This window comes from Anabrus simplex, chromosome 3 (assembly GCF_040414725.1).
Source record: "Anabrus simplex isolate iqAnaSimp1 chromosome 3, ASM4041472v1, whole genome shotgun sequence".
In the NCBI taxonomy this organism is placed as follows: Eukaryota; Metazoa; Arthropoda; class Insecta; order Orthoptera; family Tettigoniidae; genus Anabrus; species Anabrus simplex.
Genome location: NC_090267.1, coordinates 251,395,409 through 251,419,859, shown reverse-complemented (window position 1 = coordinate 251,419,859; position 24,451 = coordinate 251,395,409). Strand labels below are relative to the sequence as shown.

The following is a 24,451-nucleotide window of genomic DNA, read 5'->3' as shown; positions in this document are numbered from 1 at the left end:
TTAGAACCTACAACATTTTTACAGAAATTTATATTTGTTCTAATAGTTATCTTCTAAATATATTTGTATATAAATATATGATTGTTAGTACAAATAGGAGGAAACCGTGAGAGGAAGGTACTTAGATTGAGTGAAGGTGAAATTGTGCATAGAAACCATTTTCGGTGGTGAGATCATGTGGCAAATGGAGGAGAATAGATTACCTAGGATATACATCAGCGTGGATGTGGATTGTAAGAGAAGCAGGTTGAGACCAAGGCAGTGGTGATTAGACTGGGCTTGTAATGATTTAGGTGTGGAAATAAATGAGATCTCAGAGCTAGTTGCAAATAGAAAATTGTGGAGGTATGTAGTTGCTTCAAAGAGGCTTGCAAGCTCATGTATGTATATACAGTAGTCATTTCAGATCTATCTTCCATGCAGCAAACTCTTCTGAGATTCTAACATATAATTATTATTTCAAATGTTTAATAATGGTAAGGTTAATTGTTGTATTCTAGAAACTACGGAGAGAAAATTGGAGGTTGTCTTGAATTCAGAAATGTATGGTTATTATTTCAAGAGATGTAGAGAAGAAGGGAACACAGTGTTAGTTACAAATAGAGGATCATGGAGGTATTTCCCTCATTCACAGAAGTTTGTAGATTGAATGCTGAAAGGTATAATTGTCTGTAATGTAGATATATGTATACAGTGATGGATATCTTGTATGTTTCAAGTTACTCCAATGAGGGGTCGAGGGTTTGGCAGATCAGCACCTCAGCGGGGAGACTTGTTCCGTTCACGACCACCCAATACATCCAGGCCACCGTCTCTTCATGTAGATGATTTTGTGGCACTGGAGATCTCTGGTCAACAGCCAACTGGTCCAACTGGTTACAACAAGATCTCCATGAGAGCAGCAAAGGTACAGTTTGGTTCATTATATTGCAAGTATATAAATGTACAGTCTGTAGTTAATGTTGCAAACCATTTCAAAGTCAAAGGCATGATGAATATTAATATTCAGTGGTTTGATATTATTTTGATTACTTTGTTTTTTAAACTCTGTGGTTGTGAATGGGTTTGTGTTATTGGCTTGCAGTTGTGTATGTGTGAAATTGCTTATGTTTACAGTGTTTTTGCTTTTGTGTAAGTCCAAGAATGATTGTGAACACATGTAACAATTGCTTTAATAGGAATGGGGAAGGAAATACCAATGGAAAGTAGCAGCTTGCCTTGGAACATAATACCACACAGACAGTATGATTATTTGAGATTTCGTTCATCAGTTCTATAGAAAGAAAAAGAGAGATTAAGTACTGGTTGCTTTTACTTTTGACAGATTGAAGAAGATGAATGACAGTAAGGTGGGCAAAGATATGCTAACTTTTGTCATAATTCCATTTGACTGTATAGCATATGATGATTCTTGTAATAGATAAATTATTTTACAAGGTGTCCATAAATTTCTGCATTATAGTTGAAATCTGTTATGGCCTCTTGTTTCTACTCTTGTTTAGGGGTGAAACTTGTTGCCATTTACAATTTAGTACAGAAGGATGGCCTGGATATTCATACACTTGTCCTCGGTCCAGGTTCGTATATGTAGTAGATCGCAAATCTTCACTTGGTACTGTATATTTGTAACTTGAGATAACTCCTCTTCATCTGATGATGATTACCCAATTGTACTTTCTGTGAAAACAATATTCACCACCAACACCAGCTCCCTCTGTGGATCAGTGGTATGGTATCACCCTGTGGTTCCCAAGATGATGGGTTCAAACCCAGCAAAGGTAGTTGGATGTTTGAAAGGCAGAAGGAATTCCATTTGACACGCCATGTCATGATGTTGGCATGTGAAAGGTCTCTGGTGTCACATTTGGTGTTTACCCTACAAAATTAATTAAATCTCAGCCATAGATCACCCAACAGAGATCTGGTTTAGTAAACCAGTATAAAAACTAATGTGCAGGCAGCCTAAATGGCATCAGATTAAAATGCTTGCACACAGTAGCTGAAGCCATACAATGATAATGATGATGATTGTATTATTATTGTTATTATATTAAACCAGTATAAAAACTAATGTGCAGGCAGCCTAAATGGCATCAGATTAAAATGCTTGCACACAGTAGCTGAAGCCATACAATGATAATGATGATGATTGTATTATTATTGTTATTATATTATTATTATGTCCGACTCGGTGACTGAATGTTTAGTGTACTGGCCTTAGGTTTAGAGGGTCCCGGGTTCGATTCCCGGCCGGGTCGGGGATTTTAACCTTCATTGGTTAATTCCAATGGCCCTGGGGCTGGGTGTTTGTGCTGTCCCCAACATCCCTGCAACTCACACACCACACATAACACTATCCACCACAATAACACGCGGTTACCTACACATGGCAGATGCTGCCTACCCTCATTGGAGGGTCTGTCTTACAAGGGCTGCACTTGACTAGAAATAGCCACATGAAATTATTATTATTATTATTATTATTATTATTATTATTATTATTATTATTATTATTATTATTATTATTATTATTATTATTATTATTACGGAGTGGAGTGGCCATGTGTGTTAATGGACTGTGGCTGTGGAGACAAGCTCTGCATTCAGGAGCCGCGTGTCTTTGAACTCTACTGTCAGCAGTCCTGAGAATGGTTTTCTGTGTTTTCCCATTTTTGTTTGCAAGCAAATGCTGAAACAGTTCCTATTCAAAGACCACAGCCAGTTTCCTTCTACCTGCTCTGTCAGTTTCATTCATTATCATTCATTTCATCTTCATTAGCTCTTCAACTGTGGTTGGCATCAGGAAAAGGCATCTGGCCATAAAAACATGACATATAAATTCATCTCACTTCATCCCCAACCTGGTATCAAGAAATGGGACTAAGGGTTAGACATAAATTATTATTATTATTATTATTATTATTATTATTATTATTATTATTATTATTATTATTATTATTATTATTATTATTATTATTATTATTATTATTATTTCTTTCTTCTTTCTTCATTATGCCCGTTTACAGAGCGTGTTGGAACTTGTTAGCTTGATGATGGTTTTCCTTTCTTCTTCTCCTCCCAAAATCTCTTCATGAACTCGCTATGCTGTTTCTTGCATTCTTCCGTCCATTGTTTCCCTGTGGTTCTTTTAGCCTTTTCCGTGTACGTGTGCTTTGCAACCAGATTCCCAAAAGCCTTGCGATCCCTGATGACATCCTCTGTGATGTTCATTTCTTTCAAGTCCTGCTTTATTTCCTCAAACCAGCTTATTTTGAACTTATTTGAATTAATTATACCAAGCAATCTTTTTGCATATCTAGTGTCGTCCATTCTACAGATGTGGCCATAGAATTTCAAACGTCTCCTGCGTACGGTATTGGTGAACTTGTCGATTGCTTTGTACAAATCTACAGTTTTCCTTTTGATCCATATATCATTTACATGAACGGGGCCATATATTTTCCTCAGAATTTTTCGTTCTTATTTTTCAGTTTCATCAATTTTAGAGTGGCCTCCTAGAGATGTGGTTTCTGAGGCATACAAGGCTTCCGGAAAAGCAACAGTCTTGTAATGCCGAAGTTTTGCATTTCGTGACATCACTCTTTTATTGTAGTGGTTCCATGTTATTCGGTATGCTTTCAGGAGTTTGGTGGCTCTTTCTAAATTAACTTTCCTGTCCAATCCGGATGGATTATTATTATTATTATTATTATTATTATTATTATTATTATTATTATTATTATTATTCGCTGGGGCCATCAAGGACCACATTAAGTCTTGTTGCATTTGACACTGAACTTGGCCTTCTTTAGAGCCCAAATTTCCCTCATTCTTTGTGAGTGGGCCTTCTTACGCTCCTGTCCAAGGGGCACCGTGTCTTCTCTTCGGTTGCTCGTCTTGGTTTAGCCCGTTCGTCAATATTTTCTTGCGGAAGAGATCTCTATTGAGGGCGTCTTCAGCTGAGATATGTAGCATTTGCAGGTCTTCTTTGGTATTTCTAAACCAGGGAATTGTGGTTTTGGGGTTTGAATCAAAAAAGTGAAAGATTTCTTTAGTTAACTTTCTTCCGTCCATTCTTTTCAGATGACCATAAAATCGTGCCCGTCTTTTTCTGATTGTGTCGGTAATTTTCTCTATTTTGCTGTAGACTTCCTTGTTGGATCTCTTTTGATGGATTCCATTTCTGTACTTTGATCCCAAGATTCCTCTCACAATTTTGCGTTCTCTTTTCTCCAGTTCTTCAAGGAGTCCTTTGTTGGCATTTAGAGACAGGGTTTCGGCTGCATATATAACTACTGGCTTCAGAACTGTTTCATAGTTGTGACTAATTTAATACTATAAACTAACAGGGTGTGGGGTAATAAGCTTACTTTTGACAACATACCATATAAGTTCTGGGAAAAGGAGATTGGCGTTCTGTTTCCCCATTAATTTTGAGGTTAAGATATTTTACTTTCATTGAAATAGAACTATGAATTCGTTTGATAGAAAATAGTGAGTCTTGTTGCGATAAAACAGATGAGAATATGAAATTGCAACTGAAAGAAACTAGGCATGAATTTGAATTCTTCTTGACCGGACATTTAACAATTTATACGAAATATTTCCCTCACTGATTCACTTGACTGTACCTTCAACACTTTGAGTGTAATTACGACGTAATCCATTGATCTGGTGTTTACTGTAGATGTGTCACGCCTAACTTGGTGATACATCCTTGTGACTGCTTCTTCTCCATATCATCTGACTTCTTTGTAAGTCAATATGGTATGACCTCTTGGCAGGTCCAGGGTTGCCCTCTCTGACTCCATGGTAAGCCTTGCGTCCGTGTCTTCAACTAAGTGACGGACCAACCATTTGGTCTCACTCTCTCAATGACCAATAATTAATGGCTCACTGAGTCTTCACCATCTCTCGTTCACACTCGTTGGCTGACCAACTAAGGCCTCTTGATCTAGTAGACTTCTTCACTGTACTGCTTCCGTTTAAGTAATGACTGACGCTACAATATGCACCCACCTTATATAGACGTTGGTTGACACAGCTACGTAATCTCCAGAAATAACAATGACATACTCCCACCTACGCGACAGATATTACATCCAGTGGTGAAATAGCCCGGGGCGGCTGACTCTCTGAGCGCATATCTAAATAAATACGATGCCGTAGCCATGAAGTGGCGATGACTTGGCAGAATCGCCAACAATATTGCACAATGCACCAACGTCACATCCAATCTCTGATATATACAACAATTCTCATTGTACAGGTATTGAGTGTTATTCTACACATACGTATATATGCATACATCTAAGTACAATCTTGCAAGCAACAGGCATTGCAAAATTGAATTAAATAAGACTGATAATTACAATAATAGTAACAATATCACAGATAACATAATAATAATACTGACATAATAATAATAATAATAATAATAATAATAATAATAATAATAATAATAATAATAATAATAATAATAATAATAAAATGTGGCGATGACTTGGCAGAATCGCCAACAATATTGCACAATGCACCAACGTCACATCCAATCTCTGATATATACAACAATTCTCATTGTACAGGTATTGAGTGTTATTCTACACATACGTATATATGCATACATCTAAGTACAATCTTGCAAGCAACAGGCATTGCAAAATTGAATTAAATAAGACTGATAATTACAATAATAGTAACAATATCACAGATAACATAATAATAATACTGACATAATAATAATGATAATAATAATAATAATAATAATAATAATAATAATAATAATAATAATAATAATAATAATAATAAAATACAGATAAAATCATACAATAATAAAAATACAGATATCATCTTGTAACGGGATTTGAACCGTTACATAGTGACGTATCTTGGTGTTTTGGGAAAGGCATTTTTTGTTGTAGATTGTGCGGGATGTTTGGTAGGCTATTTCTAGTTTGTATACTCGCTCCTGCAGTGCTTCTTTGTCCAGTCCATTTTTCATGATGATCTCACCCAGGTATTTGAATTTGTCTACTCGGGTGATGTCCCCTATTTTGTATGGAGTTTTGGTGGAGCCTCTTTGATGTTAGTCATTACTTCTGTTTTCTCAAACGATATCTGCAAACCAGTTTGTTCGGCAATTTCCTTTAAAATTTCAACTTGAGCTCTAGCGGTTTCTATGTCGTTTGAGAGAACAGCAATATCATCGGCAAATGCTAAGCAGTCTGTTGCGATCCCCTTCGATTTGGTTCCTATTCTCAATGGACTCTAGTTGGTTTCCTATAATCTCACCCGCCAGGTTCTGATGATCTTTTCAAGAACACAGTTGAAGAGTATCGGGGATAGCCCATCACCTTGTCGGACTCCTGTTTTGATGTCAAAGGAATGCGAGAGACATCCGTGGAACTTCACCTTGGATTTTGTATCGGTCAGGGTGGCTCTAATTAACGCCAGCAGTTTCAAATCAACTCCAAATTCATTTAAGATGTTTAGCAGGACTTCCCGGTCAATGGAATCGTACGCTTTCTTAAAGTCCACAAAGACAGACACATACTGCTTGGACCTTAGTGTACAATATCTGATGATCGTTTTGAGATTTTGAATCTGTTCAGCTGTTGAACGACCTTTTCTGAACCCTCCTTGGTATTCACCTATTTGATGTTCGACTTGTGCTTCCAAACGCTCCAGGATGGCAAGTGATAGAATTTTTAAGTCACGGGTAGCAAAGATATTCCTCTGTAGTTGTTGATGTTCTTCATGCTGCCTTTTTTGTGTAATGGATGGATCAAAGCTATTTTCCAATCTTCGGGTAGGGTCTCCTTGTTCCAAATTTCTTCTATTTGCTTTTGCAAGATATCAAGTGATTCCTCTGGGGCATATTTCCATAGTTCTGCTACTACTAAGTCTTCCCCCTGCGCTTTGTTATTTTTGAGACGGGCAATGTGCGCTTGATTTCATCTCTGTCCGGTGGTCTGGAATCTGGGTACCTGAGTAAGGGTTCCTTGGTCTCAATGGCACTTTGCGGTTGAGAGCAATTAAGTAAATTCTTGAAGTAATCTGCCAGAATGCTGCAATTTTCTTCATTTGACGTCGCCAGTGTGCCGTCCTTTCGCTCAAAGCATTGAGATGGTGGTTTATAGCCAGTGAGTTTGCGTTTGAAGGCTCTGTAGTACTCTCTGCTTTCATTCTTTCTAAAGTTTTGTTCCATCTTTTCAATGAGAGATTTTTCGTATTTACGTTTCTCAGTTCTGAACACCCTAGCTGCTTGGGCACGTTGGATTTTGTAGGTTTCCCAATCATTTTCTGATTTCGTAGAGTAGTACTGTTTCCACGCATTGAGTCTTTCTTGGAGGACTGATTTGCAGGTATTATTCCACCAGGCATGCTTTTTGCTTCTCTTGATTTCTGCAACGTCTTTGGCGGCCTCAACAAGGAGACTTTTGGCGTTGTTAAAGTCACAGTCATTTGGTCTAGCCTCCTCCTGGAACTCCTCGACCCTTTGCCGAAGTTTATCATTGTCGAAGCGTGTGATCTGTTTAGTTGTCTTCCTTGTGTTTGCGGGAAATCGTTTGAATTTGATAAGAGAGATATAATGATCTGAGGCCACATTGATGCCTTTCTTTACCTTGACATTCATAATCTCAGGGCTGTTTCTCCTGGAGATTGCAACATGATCAATTTGGAACTCTCCGAGAGCTTGGACGGGAGAACGCCAAGTCATTTGCTTTCTGGGTAGATGGCGAAAGTGGGTCGACATGACCTGCAGGTTGTGATTTTCGCAAATGGACACCAGTCTTTTGCCGTTGGGATTGGTTCTTTTGTGAGCAGGGTAATTTCCTATAACTTTCTTGTACTTCTGTTCACGACCTAGTTGGGCATTGAAGTCACCCAAAAGAAGCTTGACATGGTGTTTGGGAATTTTGTTTAATTTTTCATCCAGTAGTTCCCAGAAATTATCAACTTCGTCTGGATCAGACTTGTTCTTATCGTTTGTAGGAGCATGTGCGTTAACTAGGGCATAGGTTTTGTTCGCGCATTTAATTGTGAGTATAGACAATCTGTCATTCACAGTTTCGAAATTTGCAACCGATTTAAGGATCTTGGTTCTAACAGCAAACGCGGTTCCAAGCATCACAGCTCCATTGAGGATTTCTCTTTGCGCTTTGCTCTTGAAAAATCGGTAGCCTTCGGATTCAAAAATCTCTTCATCTGGGTACCTTGTTTCCTGTAGGGCCATTATGGATATCTGATTTTCGTTAAGAGCTTTGGTGAGGGTTTTCAGCTTGCCAGTTTGTGTAAGTGAATTTATGTTGAAAGTTGCTAGAAAGGTTTTAGAATTTGGCCTGAGTTTTTGACTCTTCGGGGTACACCGAGGCGCTCCGACTCGTCTCTTGCATGATGTCGAGTCTCCCCCAGAATCTGAACGAGACTCGAGCGCCGTGGCATTCACGACGAGGGATTTATCCGAAGATTTACCCCCTGGGGTATGTTTCTTGAAATGTTGTGCTATCATGCTTTTTGACTTGACTTTGCTTTGGACGGGTACTCATCCTTTTACAACTAGGGTTGTTAGCCCTAGAGGTTGCCTCAAGATGTTTTCTGGCTTCTGGTCATTTACCAGTCTTCGCCGTAACCCTGGCAAGGGACCAGTTTTTTTTTCACGATGGTATTTTATTTCCCTACTACCCTCTGACTCTGCTGGCGGCAGAGCCAGCGAGCTTCCCCAATTCCAATGGGACGCGCCCGATGGAGGTAACCGGTAAATCCCCACACGATTATTATTATTATTATTATTATTATTATTATTATTATTATTATTATTATTATTATTATTTCGTTTCGGCCAACTAAGGACCACGTCATTTCAACTGTTTCCCTTGAGCTTTAATGTTCGTCCAATATTCCTTCATTCGTATACGGTGTTGCTCCTTTCGCTCTTCCGTCCATGCCTTTCCAGTTTTCATCTTCGGCTTTGGTAGAAACTCAGATGTTCTTGGAGTTTTTTCGTAAGTGGGACGTGCTCCTGGATATCTTCAAATGAGATCCCAATCTCCTGCAGATCTTTCTGTGCCTCACTGAACCATGCCCCTTTTGCCTTTTTCTCTTGGAGTAAAGTGAAAATGCGTTTGGTTAACCGTGTTGAATTCATTCGGGCCATGTGTCCATAAAAAGTAATCCTCCTTTTTCGCATCACATCAGTTATTTTCTCCACATGCGAGTACAAATCCTGGTTGTGCCGTCTCCTAAACTCGCCGTTGTCTTTGACTGGACCTAAGATTTTTTCTCAAAATCTTGCTTTCCTTGGGCTCCAATTTCTCCATAATGCCTTTTTTGTTCATGGCGAGACATTCCGCTGCATATAGAGCCTCTAGCCGGTTAACAGTGCAATAGTGTTTGATTTTTGCATTCAGAGATATAGATCTTTCGTTTTAGTCAGATGGTAAGCCATTTCCATTTTATTCATGTGTGAAGAAAAAGCTTCTTTTTCAGACAAGTTAGGTTTCACCAAGATACTTAAATTTTTTAACTCGCTTGACTTTTCCGTGAGTCCCTTCTAGCTCACTTGGCGCCAGTTTGATGTTTGTAATGAATTTCGTTTTCTTAAAGGAGATTTGGAGGCCCGCCTTTGCAGCTTGTGTCTGAAGCTGGGTGATCTGCTTCGTAGCCACATCCAAGGAATCAGCAAAAACCACGAGATCGTCTGCAAATGCTAGACAGTCAGTTGAAAGGTTCTTGTTCTTGTGACCTAGTCTGACTCCGCTTTCGACTTCTTCATAACTCATTTCCCTGCGCCATTCACAGATCACTTTCTCAACAACACAGTTGAACAACAGAGGTGAGAGACCATCTCCTTGCCTAACTCTTGTCCATATTTCAAAGGCCTCTGAAATCTTTCCTCTAAACTTCACTTTTGAGATGGTGTTGATGAGAGTCTGTTGGATGATCACTCTTGTTTTACCGTCCAAGCCGAATTCCTTTAAGATCTGAAGTAGGGTAGTTCTATCAATTGAATCATAGGCCTTCTTAAAGTCGATGAACGTTACTACAAAAGGCTTGCTCCTTAGTTTAAGATATGAAAGGACAGATTTCAGATTCATAATCTGCTCACAACATGACCGTCCTTTCCTGAAACCTCCTTGGTAATCACCCAGCTCTGGATCTAGCTGTTCTTCTGCCCTGATTTGAAGAGCTTTTGAGAGAATTTTGTAGGTTATAAGTAGGAAGGAGATGCTGCGATAGTTGTTAACATCCAACTTGTCACCTTTCTTATGAAGTGGCTGGATTAGGGCAGATGTCCAGTCACTTGGAAGTCTTTCAGTGTTCCAGATTTCATGTATGATGTCCGTTAATTTTTCCACTGCATTGTCACTAGCAAACTTCCACAATTCAGCTATTATCAAATCTTCACCCGGCGCTTTATTATTCTTCAAGGATTGGATAATCTGTCTGACTTCCTCTTTCGTAGGTGGAGCTGAATCTTGGTGGACTGTTGTTTTATCTTCAAATGTGAATCTGGACATTGGGGCCTCGCAGTTAAGAAGGGATTCAAAGTATTTTGCAAGGATCCGGCAGTTTTCCTTGTCGTTATGGGCTAGGCTTCCATTGGAATCTCTGAACTGTAGGCTCGGTGGGTTGTATTTCCTCAAGTTGCTTTTAAATGTTTTATAAAAGTCGCGTGTATTGTTCTTCTTGAAATCCTGCTCAATTTGAGCCAGCTGGTGTTTATCAAAAGCACGTTTAAAGCTGCGGATGGTTGTTGCTGCACACTTTCTCTCATTCAAGAAGTTTGTCCAGTTGACTGGGTTCTTTAGCGAGTTCCATTTCTGCCAGGCGGAACTGTCTTTGCCTTATCGCTGCATCGCATTCACTGTTCCACCAAGCATGCTTCCTGGGCTTAGTAAGCTGAACCGTCTCTTTAGCTGTTTTGACCGGGGCCTTGTGCAGTTGTTCCCAGTTCTCTGCATCCACCGATTGTAGTTTCTGAGTGAACTCATGGTTAAATCCTAGTTTTTCCTCTATCAAATCTTTCAATCCTTTTGGCTCGAACTCTCCTTGTGTTTCTCGGGAGCAGTTTTATTATTATTATTATTATTATTATTATTATTATTATTATTAATATTATTATTGAGCTTGAACCAATCCTGCGATTTTTGTCTTTCACCCAGCAGATTCAACTAAAGTATAAGCAGATCCCCCAATATCACTGGACATAGTCTGATTTAAACTTTATGGCCTGGAATACTAGACATGATAGGGTAAATGAAAGAACACAAAAATGCAGGAAACTTAAACACATTGCAGACCGGGTGCCCTTCACCCCATGCACAACCCTGTTCGTTGGAGTGCATGCATTCAAATAAACCAAAACTGTCAGAACTTCACTAGCTTTTGAAGAACTACTGTGGTTTTTTTTTTTCTGGTGGCCTTCCTGAATAGTTGTTGAAATGCAGGTAGGTAAGTATTTGTTGAAATATATTTCGGCTCATAGTTTTCGGAAATATGGGGTTTTCTATTAGGGGATCGGTTGGCCAGTAATCTTTCAGACACGATTTCTTCACCTGCCCTATCAATATACACAGAGCAATATTTTTTAATTTCCCTACTTGTGACATTAGTCCACTTTAGTGTTTTAGGGGATACGTTATGAGAATGTGAATTCTGATCATAGTATAAGTTTGCTCAGCTACATACTGAAAAAATTTCTCACCAAACATAAGTCCTGCTACTTGTCCTACATTTCCAGATTCATTAGGCCATACCAGAAGCACCTTCAAAATCCTCTAGCCTAGGTTCACTGTTGTCCATAACCCAGTTGTCAGAAAACACTACATTATTTACATTATTTAGAATATTTACACCCGTAACACAATTATCAGACTCATTCTGCGCTGCATGAGTTCCACACCTTGATGATAAGGCTATATCCTCATCATCACTTGAAACATTTCCGTTAGAAGATATTTCACCATTGAACTCTAAATATCCAGTATCAGTTGGATATTCGGAGCCTGTATCAGCACATAATTCGCGAATAATTTCATCCTTGTCTAAACACGTGCAATCCCTGGGCGCTGCCATCTTGCACAGCTCTTTGAACTTCCTAAACATGTTGTCAGGAAATGCAAAGAAAATGTATGATATGAAGAATAATCGAAAAGAAATGTGACTATCGATTGTGTAGAACCATACATAACAGAGTTCTATCACCCTTGACCTCCAAATAGTTCCGGTATATCTCAAAATATAGCACTAAACTTCAGTCTGCTGGGTCTGCTGCTAACACGAGATAACTCGGGACCAGTTTGCATTGTGTTAATGTTTTGTGAAGGCCTGACTCCATTTCCTCAGAAGTAAACCATGACTGCTTGAATAATGCTGAATCGCCAGATGTGTTTCTCCTATACCTTTCCCTGAAAGAAGAATGATTGAATGATGTAGCCATTCCAGCTTCCACACCAAAGCATGGTTAATCTGTACTTCTTGTCACTGAACTAACAGTGTGGATTAATACGGGATTAGTAATGGAGTTTCTGATTTTCACCTCTCTATTTACAGAAAAATTCACCTCAATAGATAATAGAACTTTCGTGTACAGCTAGTCATTTCTATCTCACTGAGGAACTAACCACAGATTTTCATCTGCCACTTCGGTTCATCTTCAGGAAGATGATGTAGAACTTGCAGCTTATATGGATGGAATTTCTCATGCTTGAGGGTATTTCTTTGGTACATTTAATTCCAAACTATTGTGCAGTACGGACATTTGTGGAATGGTGTGGAACTTTGCCAGAGTTGTTTCACAAATTATTCATGTGAGGAGCTTAAACATTCCAATCTGTGAAAGTTAGTAACCCCTACCATTATCTTAAAATTGTTTAGAAATTGGATGGTCGTTTTATGCTACATCTAACTGAACAACATCTGTTGAATTCATCCACCATCACTGTCAGTGTTCAGCCCTCATGTACATGCAGTTAAATGATCTTATCATAATTTTCCTGTTTTAGCATGATTTCCCCAATAAAATACATACTTATTTCAAATATGTGTGTGCAATTTCACTTATGACATACTTTTTTGATGCACTATATTTTAGATTGAAATCCAAATGGAGACCTGTTACTCTACACTTAATTCTAGTATGGTACACTGATGTGTTCTAATACAAACAGTTTATGCTTTACATGTACCTTAAATTTTATATGCCTCTACCATACTGGCAAGACCTTAAAATAATGTATCATGTGGATCTAACTGCAGTTTGCAGTCGGAGATTTACCTCTACTGGATGTTGAGACAGCTGGCACATGATACAGTGCATACTTATTCGTAGTCTTGGTATACGTTTCCTCTTGTTGAAATGATTCTTACCGAGCTCGATAGCTGCAGTCGTTAAAGTGTGGCCAGTATCCAGTATTCGGAAGATAGTGGGTTCGAACCACACTGTCGGCAGCCCTGAAAAATTTTTTCCGTGGTTTCCCATTTTCACACCAGGCAAATGCTGGGGCTGTACCTTACTTAAGGCCATGGCCGTTTCCTTCCCACTCCTAGCCCTTTCCTGTCCCATCATCGCCGTAAGACTTATCTGTGTCGGTGCGACGTAAAGCAACTTGAAAAATTTAAATGATTCTTATAAGAACAGTGGACTTGATGGCAAATAAGGCAAATGCATTGAAGTAGCTTTTTGGTGCTTACATTTTCTTTGGTGTTATTCATTTCAGCAATGTTTCATTATCATGGCTTTTCTTATCATGTACTAATTTTGGTAAAAATGGCATAACTTCACTTCCTTGTAACTTTTATTAGTATATTAGAAAAATAAGGATTTGGGATTCCATTTCCTCCCTTCTCTACCTTAACTGAAGCAACTTGTTGCACCATCTTACTCTTTGCACCGTACTAATGAAGAAAATATCTGAACTATCTTCTTCCTTGGCTTGATCTTCTAAAAACTTTATTGTTAATCTGATTAAAGAACCAAAATTTTACTTCATGATCATTTGATTGAATGAAAATAGGATTGTTGATAAGTGTTTGTTTTATCCCTCAAGGTGTGATTTTTTGATACCAGTAAATATTCGAGACTGCAAAATTTAATTATTATCTTCTTTTATTCTTTGTGGAGAAGAAGTAGGAGAACAGGAAGTTGCAGTATTGGCCTTAGCAGTGTATGAGAGCAGAATAAAGTACAGGCTCTTCATATGTGTTCTGTGTCCTAAAGACTTTGTGTTGAATTTTACTTCAGGAAAAGAAGGGCATCTCTAACTCCCAAAGTGACATTTTATTTAATGAAATAAATAATTTAACTTCAGTTGTAGAACATGTACAGTATGTGAATTATGCCTCCTATTCATAAAAATTAATATAAGTATTGTAGTATACAGAATACATAATGTAGTATAACAAAATGTGTACAGATGGAAAAATAATGATTCATTGGATTAAATTTGAACCTATAGACATGACATAATTCAACATACTGTAAGTTACATTTAAGGGCTGCCTAGCCAAGGCAATAAAGGTGTGCTTGGTTCACCCGGATGGACATGGGTTTGATTCTCTGTCATGAAATTTAAGAAACAAGATCTTCCACTTCTGGAGTGGCACGTGGCCCTGAGGTTCGCTCAGCCTACACCAAAAATGAGTACCAGGGTAATTCCTGGGGAGCAAAGGTGGTGAGACATAGAGAAAACCAAAATTACATAAAGCGGAAGCCTTTACCTTTCTCTCCTCCAAGGGCCTTTGTAGCCTGTTGCTTGCTCATTTACATTTACTCTCAATTAAAGTTATACCTGGTGCTTTCCAGTTGTATATATGTTTGTTTGCTGCATTATATTTGTCCTCCAGCCCCATTTCTGCTGAATGCGTGCATAAGTTTGTGCTACTTTCTGTCTTATTCCTGTCATGTTGATGAGGTACTGCTATATATCTTTGCTACACAATATCTGCCTGTGTGGGGGTGGAACATTAATGTGTAACATGTGAGCTAGAGCGTGTATAGGTGTATGTTATAGAATAATGCAGGTATTCAAGTATCTTCTGATGAAGTACTGAACACCATATTCTAGAATTTTAAGCTCCACCCTAGTTTATAAATATCAATTACTACTTTCATGTTCTTCCTCTTCTTGTTTCTATGCCTCTTTACAGAATATTTCTAGTCCCTTGTTCTTATATGTGGAAACTATTATCCATTTTAATGCAGGAGACGAATGTGAAAACCAGGGGCGTTATTTATCCGAGCAATCCACCAAGAAGAGGTCAGCGGAAGGTAAACAGAAACTTTACATTATTTAAGATGCACTTTATGACTAAAATATACAACGGGTCCATGGTACTTTTTTCTGGTTACCAGAACAAATTCCGATGGTATGGTATTAGAGAATCTTAATGTGTCTGATAAAAAATATTTTAATTGCAAGTATATGCATATTCCTTTTCATTTACCACACACAATAGAAGAGTACAAGTGCAATGTAGTTATTCTTGAGTTATGTATTTTTATTACAATCGTCAGTGAATTATATGTAAATGTACTGTAGAATAAATCTAAGTTAGGAAGATTGCTACTTTCCAGCTTGTTCCATTTCTTTTATTTTAATCTGCTTGTTTCCATCTAACAGTAATCCTAGTCTTGTTTTAGCATGAAATTAACTGCTGACTAATGAATAATGCCTTCTTTAAAGGCAAGGCAATTAAGTTTAAAGGACTCCTCACACCACCACAAAACATTCACAGTGGTGGCAATGACAAAAACTTCATATCTGCTGCAGCAACAAAAGTGGCATGTTCATTCACACCGAAGCATCAACTCTCTTTTGCAGTCTCAGTTAACACTCCCATGTACTCATCGGATGAAGAAGGGCCTCTTTCATTTCTTGCCTTAGATCATTTTCTCTCAATATTCCAATTCACCCCTGAAATTACAATTAATTCTCTTTAAATAACTATGTATGTTATATTACAGTATGTTACATTTAGTACATTTTTGAGAATGATCAGGCTTCAGATTATTATGCTTGTTGCATATAGCATGTGCAATTGCATATGTGGAGTAGTCTCCCTTAATAGTGCATATTTTGTGTTTTTCTCCTGGTATGGTGTATGTTAAAAGTATATTTCTTCTAAAGTGCAGACATTAATTTTAGGCATTTTCAAATTGGTAATTGAATATTTCATAGTACTGCACTCTTTGAACTGTGTGAAACAGAGGCAATACTGTTCATGCAAAATCCATACCTTCCCCTCCTACCCTAACCTTTACAGATGTCAGAGACGTCTTGATGACTGCCGGTAACATTCCAGACATTCCAGTCCCAAGTAACTTGTTCCCTGGAAAGCGAGTGTATAAAGTCTGTATCAGGAAAGAAGAACGATAACAGCTGTCATCCGCTCGTGGATGCAGAATGATCGCTCCGCTCAACTCACCACTGCACCATAGACATTTTAGGCTGTACTTGAGCAGCCATCTACTGTAACCTTCTGCCCAGTAAAACATTCCCACCAGCAGTTACTGTGTAAGAAAAATAATAATACAGCGAAACCTTGTTAGTGCGTTCCTCATTAAACGTTTTCCCGCTTAACATGTTGTAAATTCAAAATCCTGATTCTCATCATATTAAATCTAGACAAAAATCCTCACTTATAATGTCACAAGTTTTTGCTGTTACCGCTTACTATGATCACATTTTTCCTAGCCCTGAAAATGTTATTTGTCATTCCTTGGGAAAAGAACGTGATTTCCAACTCGGGTAAGAAAGAGCCCTCGCTACGGTTGTGTGATATTGGGAAAAGGCTTTAAATTCCTGAACTTCGTAGGATAACAGAAATTAGAAATTGATTTGTGTTGATTGGTACAGTGAAGGGTAGCGAATATTTGTTGCCTGATAGCCTGCATCTTGATTAGGAACATAATCATGTGAAGTTGACTAGCGTGGTGCATATTGTCTTGTGACAACCTAGTTGTGGATTCGGAAAAAGTTGTAAAATTCCTTATTAATGAAGACAAAATACAAATTTATCAGGAAGTAAACTGGCATTCGCATCTTTTAGCGTGCAGAGTTAGTGCGAATGTTGAAACTCACACCTTTGAGTTTTGACTCGATCATTCGAGTTGGTTGAATCAAAGTTTTGTCAGTTTCAAAATGTTGGCTAAAGTCGCAGTCGCACAAAGTCGAGTGTAACCTCCAATTCATTGTCTAAGAGTGTGACCAAAAAATAATGTTTAATAACCCACTGCTCCAAAATAAAAGGCTTCAACAACATTTGTTTTTAGGAAGAGTGTGATCTGCAATAATACTCTGATATTTTTATTGGCTCCCGTGCAAATGTTTCCATATTTTTGTTTTCTGGTGTTTTTCACACCTTGCAGTGCACAGTTGTTATTTTATAATCCCCAGCAGAAAAGGGTTTCATATTTGTTCACTCATGTTTTTCACACCTTTTAATATTCTCCTATCATCTTTAGAAATGGTAGATATACTTTTCATTGTACCCGCAGATACACAACATAAAATGCCGTCATGTCGGAAAATGTCACATGCAGAAATGTCGTAACAAGGTTTTACTGTATATTGAAATGTTTTATTTCAATATTTGTACAGTATAACTACTAGTTATGGCTTTCAGATGTAATTTCATAAAGTATGGTAACATGACAAAAGGGACAAAATGATGTAAAGTGACAAAATTCTCCAAAATATGACCGAACAATTCTCCAAAATCAAAGACATTGCTCTTAAAATTTTAAAAAATTCAAATATATGCAAATAATCCAAAATAAAAAGGATATATTTGTAATCGAGGTGCCGTGAACAGAATTTGTATATATTGGAGCATTGCACCTGACCACTCAATGAAAGATGGCAATAGATGTACGCTCCGCTGCTGATGAGGTGCTGGACATCGTCTTTTGTAGAAAGATGGAGTTGCACCAAGAATGTCGGACCAGCGACGTTCATGATCCGGAAAGCTCTGTGTGCAGGGTTGTCTTCAGCGTAGAGTTCTCGGAGTACTTCGGATTCAGATATGGTGGGATCGACGCCTCGGATTACACACTGGCCGCTTGGTGAGATGGTGCTGGCAGTGGTGACGATGGTGGTACGGCTTCTGTTAAGGTGGCGGGGGTCGTAGCCAGTGGCACGGTAGATGTGTCTTCTGATTGCTGGTGCTGAATGTAGCAGGGTGGGATGTAAAGGAGACTGGGTTGTTCAGTGGTTGGTGATATGGGAAGGGATGATGACATTACTGGTGAAGGATGTGAGTATGCGAGCGTGGTGATGGGAACATAAGGAGAGGTGAGGGCAGATGTTGTATTGGTGGTGGTGGTGTTAATAGCGGAAAGGTAGCTGATCATAATGGGGAGGCTAACGTCCGATCGTGGAGTCGGCCGCTTGCTTTATTGAGTCTGGGGGGGGAGCTAGTAGTAAAGATGTTGGGCCGGTCAAAAAATATGAGGAGAGTCTTTTGTGATGTATCAAAGGTCGCCCCACGGGCGAAACGCTGACAACCAGAAATGAGTTAGCTGGAAAATTTATGATGACCAATAACGGACTTATTATATTGGTATTATAAATTTACTCATTCGGGACAAATATTTCAGGTTCCCTATGGGAATCAACATCTTTATCATCTGATGGCCAGGCAGGCATCAATTTTTGAAAATGAGACAAAGTCTCTCATAGTGCATTGGCACTGCCAGTGGCTCCAGGTAGCATATGCAGTGGCCTCCACGGTATGCACTAGCCATGCGTCTTGGTAGGTGTGCTATTTACCAACTGTGGAGCCCAAATTAGCACACGGGGGCGAAACGCTGGCAACCAGGAATGAGTTAGCTGGAAAATTTATAATGTCCAATAATGAACCAATTATATTGGTATTACACCTTGTCTCGTAAATGTAGCTTCATCCGTGAAAAAGAGTGACGACAAGAAGTGTGGAATATTCCCATAGCTTTTTAAGACCCACCTTGCAAATGTTAGGCATTGTGTGTAATCCAGTGATGGCAGTTCTTGCACTGATTGATATCGATAAGGGTGCAATTGTTGGTCTCTTCCATACCCTCCGAACGATCATATGAGAAGCAGCAACATTGCTCGCAGCATACCTTGTACAGATTGATGGATTATCATTTATTTCTTCTAAAGCAGCCTCTTCAAACTCTGGGTTTCACATCAGTGCCGCTCTGCCAGCGTCATGCATCTGAGGCACGAAGCTCTCTGCTTCTCCCAGTCGCCTGTCAATGGACATAAAGGTTGAATGATGAGGTGGTTGGTGATTAGGGTGCCGGATGCCACAAATCCATCTGACTTCTCTCCCATTGCCATTTGCTGCACCATAGGCTAGGTGCATATCAGCCATTTCTTTGTTGATATACCAAAATGGAGCCATTCTCACAAATTTCTGCCACAAACTTAGTATAGAATACAAGGATAATTTAATAAAAAACCACCTATTCAATACTTTCTACGTTTAATGTGGTTATTATCTACATGATTTTATGTAGACTTATTTAGGTCAGGTACATGTTTCACCCATTATTTTGGGCATCTTCAGCCTGTATACAACCTTTAGGTCATACATTATATACAATATATACAAACATTAATGAACTCTTAAGATGGGTAACATAAGTTAATACAGTTAAGTTTTTTGATCCTAATCTATCTAATATGAAAAATGTCCAAAACTAAAATGGATCTTCTTTTTGGTAAAGAGGATTACATATCGGGGTTTATGTGACCCCTATATTATATCGTGTTCTTGACGTACCGTGTCTGTTGACAGGATGTGTCGTCAACAATAAGTGGAGATTTGAACTGATTGTTGATTGTAGGTTGGTCAAGATTGAAAATATAAATTTAAATTAAATGTGTTTTAACTTGGCAGTTCTATTCTGGTTAACTTAAAATGTTCAAAAATAAAATGAAATGGATCTTCTTTTTTATCATAAGTCTTGAGAAAGGGTGATATTAAAACTGGGGCTTATTTGACCCACGATTTTCATTTTCGTGTTCTTGACGTAACTAATATTTAAATGTGTTGTCATGCACAAGTGGAGATTTAAAAAACTGATTGTTGTAGGTAGACTGGTCAAGAACGTTGTGAATGAAACTGTTAGCGTCGTGACTTTGGGTCTCATGTAACGTCAAGGAATTGACAAGAGTACAATATTAAGCTGTTTCATAGTTGTAGGCTGCTGCTTAATTGAGAAGGAACATCCTAGACACTTGATACAGTCTTGTATGAATATTGTTCCCGTTGATGTGTTGCTTGGTCTTTGGGAGGGATCTTAAGAATATCTGTAATGAAGTAGAAAAGTAATATTGAATTAAAAATTTAGAGCACGCGTTATGATAAAATGTATTAAATTAACACCTCTTAACTGTAAAATGACTTACTTGTTCAATTAATACTAGATGGACCTGTCTGTTCCGGCAGCGCCTGTCGTATCAACATTTCTACTCCTGGTGTTGTACTGGTGCGATAGCACACACTCCCATAGACCAGCCTACCCCCACTCTCCCTCCATGCCCCGCCCCTCCATTACCGCACCAGTACAACACCAGGAGTAGAAATGTTGATAAGACAGGCGCTGCCGGAACAGACAGGTCCATCTAGTATTAATTGAACAAGTAAGTCATTTTACAGTTAAGAGGTGTTAATTTAATACATTTTATCATAACGCGTGCTCTAAATTTTTAATTCAATATTACTTTTCTACTTCATTACAGATATTCTTAAGATCCCTCCCAAAGACCAAGCAACACATCAACGGGAACAATATTCATACAAGACTGTATCAAGTGTCGAGGATGTTCCTTCTCAATTAAGCAGCAGCCTACAACTATGAAACAGCTTAATATTGTACTCTTGTCAATTCCTTGATGTTACATGAGACCCAAAGTCAAGACGCTAACAGTTTCATTCACAACGTTCTTGACCAGTCTACCTACAACAATCGATTTTTTTAAATCTCCACTTGTGCATGACAACACATTTAAATATTAGTTACATCAAGAACACGAAAATGAAAATCGTGGGTCAAATAAGCCCCAGTTTTAATATCACCCTTTCTCAAGACTTATGATAAAAAAGAAGATCCATTTCATTTTATTTTTGAACATTTTAAGTTAACCAGAATAGAACTGCCAAGTTAAAATACATTTAATTTAAATTTATATTTTCAATCTTGACCAACCTACAATCAACAATCAGTTCAAATCTCCACTTATTGTTGACGACACATCCTGTCAACAGACACGGTACGTCAAGAACATGATATGATACAGGGGTCACATAAACCCCGATATGTAATCCTCTTTACCAAAAAGAAGATCCATTTTAGTTTTGGACATTTTTCATATTAGATAGATTAGGACCAAAAAACTTAACTGTATTAACTTATGTTACCCATCTTAAGAGTTCATTAATGTTTGTATATATTGTATATAATGTATATAGTGTATATATTGGTATGTTTATATTGGTTAAAAAGGTCCTAAATCTTGACCTAAAGGTTGTATATAGGCTGAAGATGCCCAAAATAATGGGTGAAACATGTACCTGACCTAAATAAGTCTACACAAAATCATGTAGATAATAACCACGTTAAACGTGGAAAGTATTGAATAGGTGGTTTTTTATTAAATTATCCTTGCATTCTATGCCTAACGTCATCTTCAATACGGAACAATAATGAGAGTTGTTACTTGTAACAAACTTAGTAGCCGATGCATCCAGACCAAACTACACTGCCTACTGGGGTTGGAAAGTGATTGCATGGAATGAACGAGAAACTTGTGCATTGCCACTGAGCATTATCTCTGTCTCAGTCTGTCATATAGCTTCCTTCACTTTCCTTTCTTTCCTCTAAGCAGAGTGGTGGGCAGTGGCTTGTGCTTTGGCACAGCAAATACAGTGAGTTTGTCAATGTGAATTGCACGACCGGAAGTAACAAAGTAACCTCATTTTCTCTAAATTAAAACTGTTCTCCACCAACCTGATTGCGCCATCGTACTTTACATAATATGAAAAGCATCCCTGGCATTTTTGTTAGTATAATTTACGTTACACCTATATATGTAGTTTTGTTTGTATGTGTATATAGTTTAAATGATCTGAATCACAAATAAGTCTTTTTACTATGCAGGGTAACTAAAAAATGACCTCAGTAATGTTGTGAGATTTACAGCAGACAATGGTTTGATGGTAAATGGGACAAAAAGTCAGGTTGTAAGTTTCACCAAGAGAAAAACTCCTCTCAGTTTGAATTACTGTGTTGATGGTGTTATAGTACCTCATGGTGATCACTATACATATCTAGGTGTTAATATTAGGGAAGACCCTCATAGGATGAATCATGTAAAAAAGGTTGTAATTAAAGGTTTCACAACTTTCTATGTGGTTATGAAGGTATAGTGGTTGTCGTAAGGGTATAAAGGACAGGACATATAAGTCTCTGGTAGGACCCTAATTAGAGTATGGGGCCGATGACCTTTGATGTTAGGCCCTTTTAAACAACAAGCATCATCATCAATTAGAGTATGGTTCCAATGTATGGGACTCACACCAGAATTACTTGATACATGAACGGGAAAGGGTCCAAAGGAAAGGAGCACAATTTGTTCTGGGTGATTTCCAACAAAAGATTAGTGTTGCAAAAATTTTGGAAACTTTAGGCTCGGAAGACTTAAGAGTATGGAGACGAGCTGCTCAATTGAGGGGTATGTTCTGGGCTGTCCATGGAGGGATGGCATGGATTGATATTAGTAGACAAATAAGCTGGAGTGGAGTTTTTAAAAGTGGAAAAGATCATAAAGTTGGAATTCAGGAGGGTAAATTAGGGCAAATATTCATTTATAGGAAGGGGAATTAGGCATTTGAATAATTTACGAATGGATATGTTCAATACATTTTCAACTGCTTTGAAACCGTCTAAGAAACACTAACTAAACAATTGATAGGGAATCTGCCTCCAGGGTGACAGCCCTAAATGCAGATCAGTGGTGAAAGAAGAAATAAATAAGGTACTTTTGCAGCATTTTCCTGAAAAGTGTTTGTTATCTCAGAAGAAAACTACACTCAGTACCACCACTTCATTTGCAGTGTACATACATATATACATATGTATATATATATACATATTCATTATAGACCGTTATGCCTTTCTGTGTTCAGTATGCAAGCTTCTGTGAATTTACTAAATGTCACAACAAACCTCTATTTATGACTAGTTCTATGGCCTTGTTTTGTTCTATACCCTTGGTCTTTAAATCGTTAGAAACTGAGATGGCTGTGCGGTTAGGGGCTCGCAGCTGTGAGTTCGCATCCGGGAGATAGTGGTTTCGAATCCCACTGTCGGCAGCCCTGAAGATGGTTTCCCATTTTCACACCAGGCGAATGCTGGGGCTGTACCTTAATGAAAGCCACGGCCGCTTCCTTCCCATTTCTAGGCCTTTCCTGCCCCAAAAAAAAAAGAAAAAGAAACTGAGTTTAACCATCATTGTCTTGGTCTCCCGTTAATTTTCTTACCTTCCATAACAGAGTCCATTATTCTCCTAGGTAACCTATCCTCCTCCATTTGCCTGACATAACCCCTACCACCTTGGTCTTATATATCCTACCCTTTCTGGCTGATGTAAATCCCCTGGCTGTCTCATGAGAATTCTGGAAAGTATGTGTCACAGCCAAGTAGTGGGACTTACCTGCGCTGTTATGTAATTAGAGGTTCGTCCTGTGTGTTTATGTTGTGGTCTGTATGTCTTTATGTATGATAGGCATCCACAAATTGCTGATTTTATATCCTTCTAAATTCATATTGTTCAGGTGTTTCTTGATTTTGATAGCCTCATGGATTTTCCTTTCCAGATTCTAAGGGATAGCTGCTAGGATCTTGGTCTTGTCAAATGATATTCTGTATCTTGTTTTGTAGGAATGCTTGGCTACAACTGAAATATTTGGTTTTGGTTCTTGGTGTGACGGATGTGTCTTTTTAGACGGGTGGAGATCAGGCGTTTTGTTTTACTGATATAGCGTGTTCTGCAGTTACGTTCAGTATGCTATACTTCAGGAGCCTGTAGTTCTATTGTGTCTTTTACTAGTGGTAGATAACGGGCTAGCTTCCGGTGTGGTTTATAGATGGTTTTTATGTCATATTTATCTATTATCTTGCTGATCCTGTCTGTAGTGTTTCAAATGTATGGAAGTATCGCCATTTTCGGGCGGGTCAGTTCTTCTTTCCCGTTGTTTTCTTCTACGGCGGTCTTATCTTTGTTTTCTGATTTTCTAAAGACTCGGATGTTATTGAGTGAGTAGCCATTTCTCCTGAGGGTTCTCGTGAGTTGCTCTTTCTCTCTACAAAGGTGCATTTAAAAAATAAATAAAAAAGCAATAAAAATTGGGTCTGATAAGATAAATCCAATGGCATATCAATATGGGAAGAGAGAGCAAC

At 38.3% G+C, this 24,451-nt stretch overlaps 1 protein-coding gene across 5 annotated transcripts in view; it reads left to right on the top strand.

The window, feature by feature from the left end:
* The window catches only part of vir (VIR_N domain-containing protein), a 439,345-nt gene that overhangs the window by 347,518 nt on the left and 67,376 nt on the right, over positions 1 to 24,451 (top strand). For 4 of the 5 annotated variants that reach the window (XM_067142987.2, XM_067142988.2, XM_067142985.2 and 1 more), the window contains 2 exons: positions 720 to 907; positions 15,206 to 15,271. In XM_067142987.2, coding sequence (XP_066999088.2) covers positions 720 to 907; positions 15,206 to 15,271 — 254 coding nt within the window. The remainder of the gene's footprint in view (positions 1 to 719; positions 908 to 15,205; positions 15,272 to 24,451) is intronic. The other variant, XM_067142984.2, reaches the window with a different exon arrangement.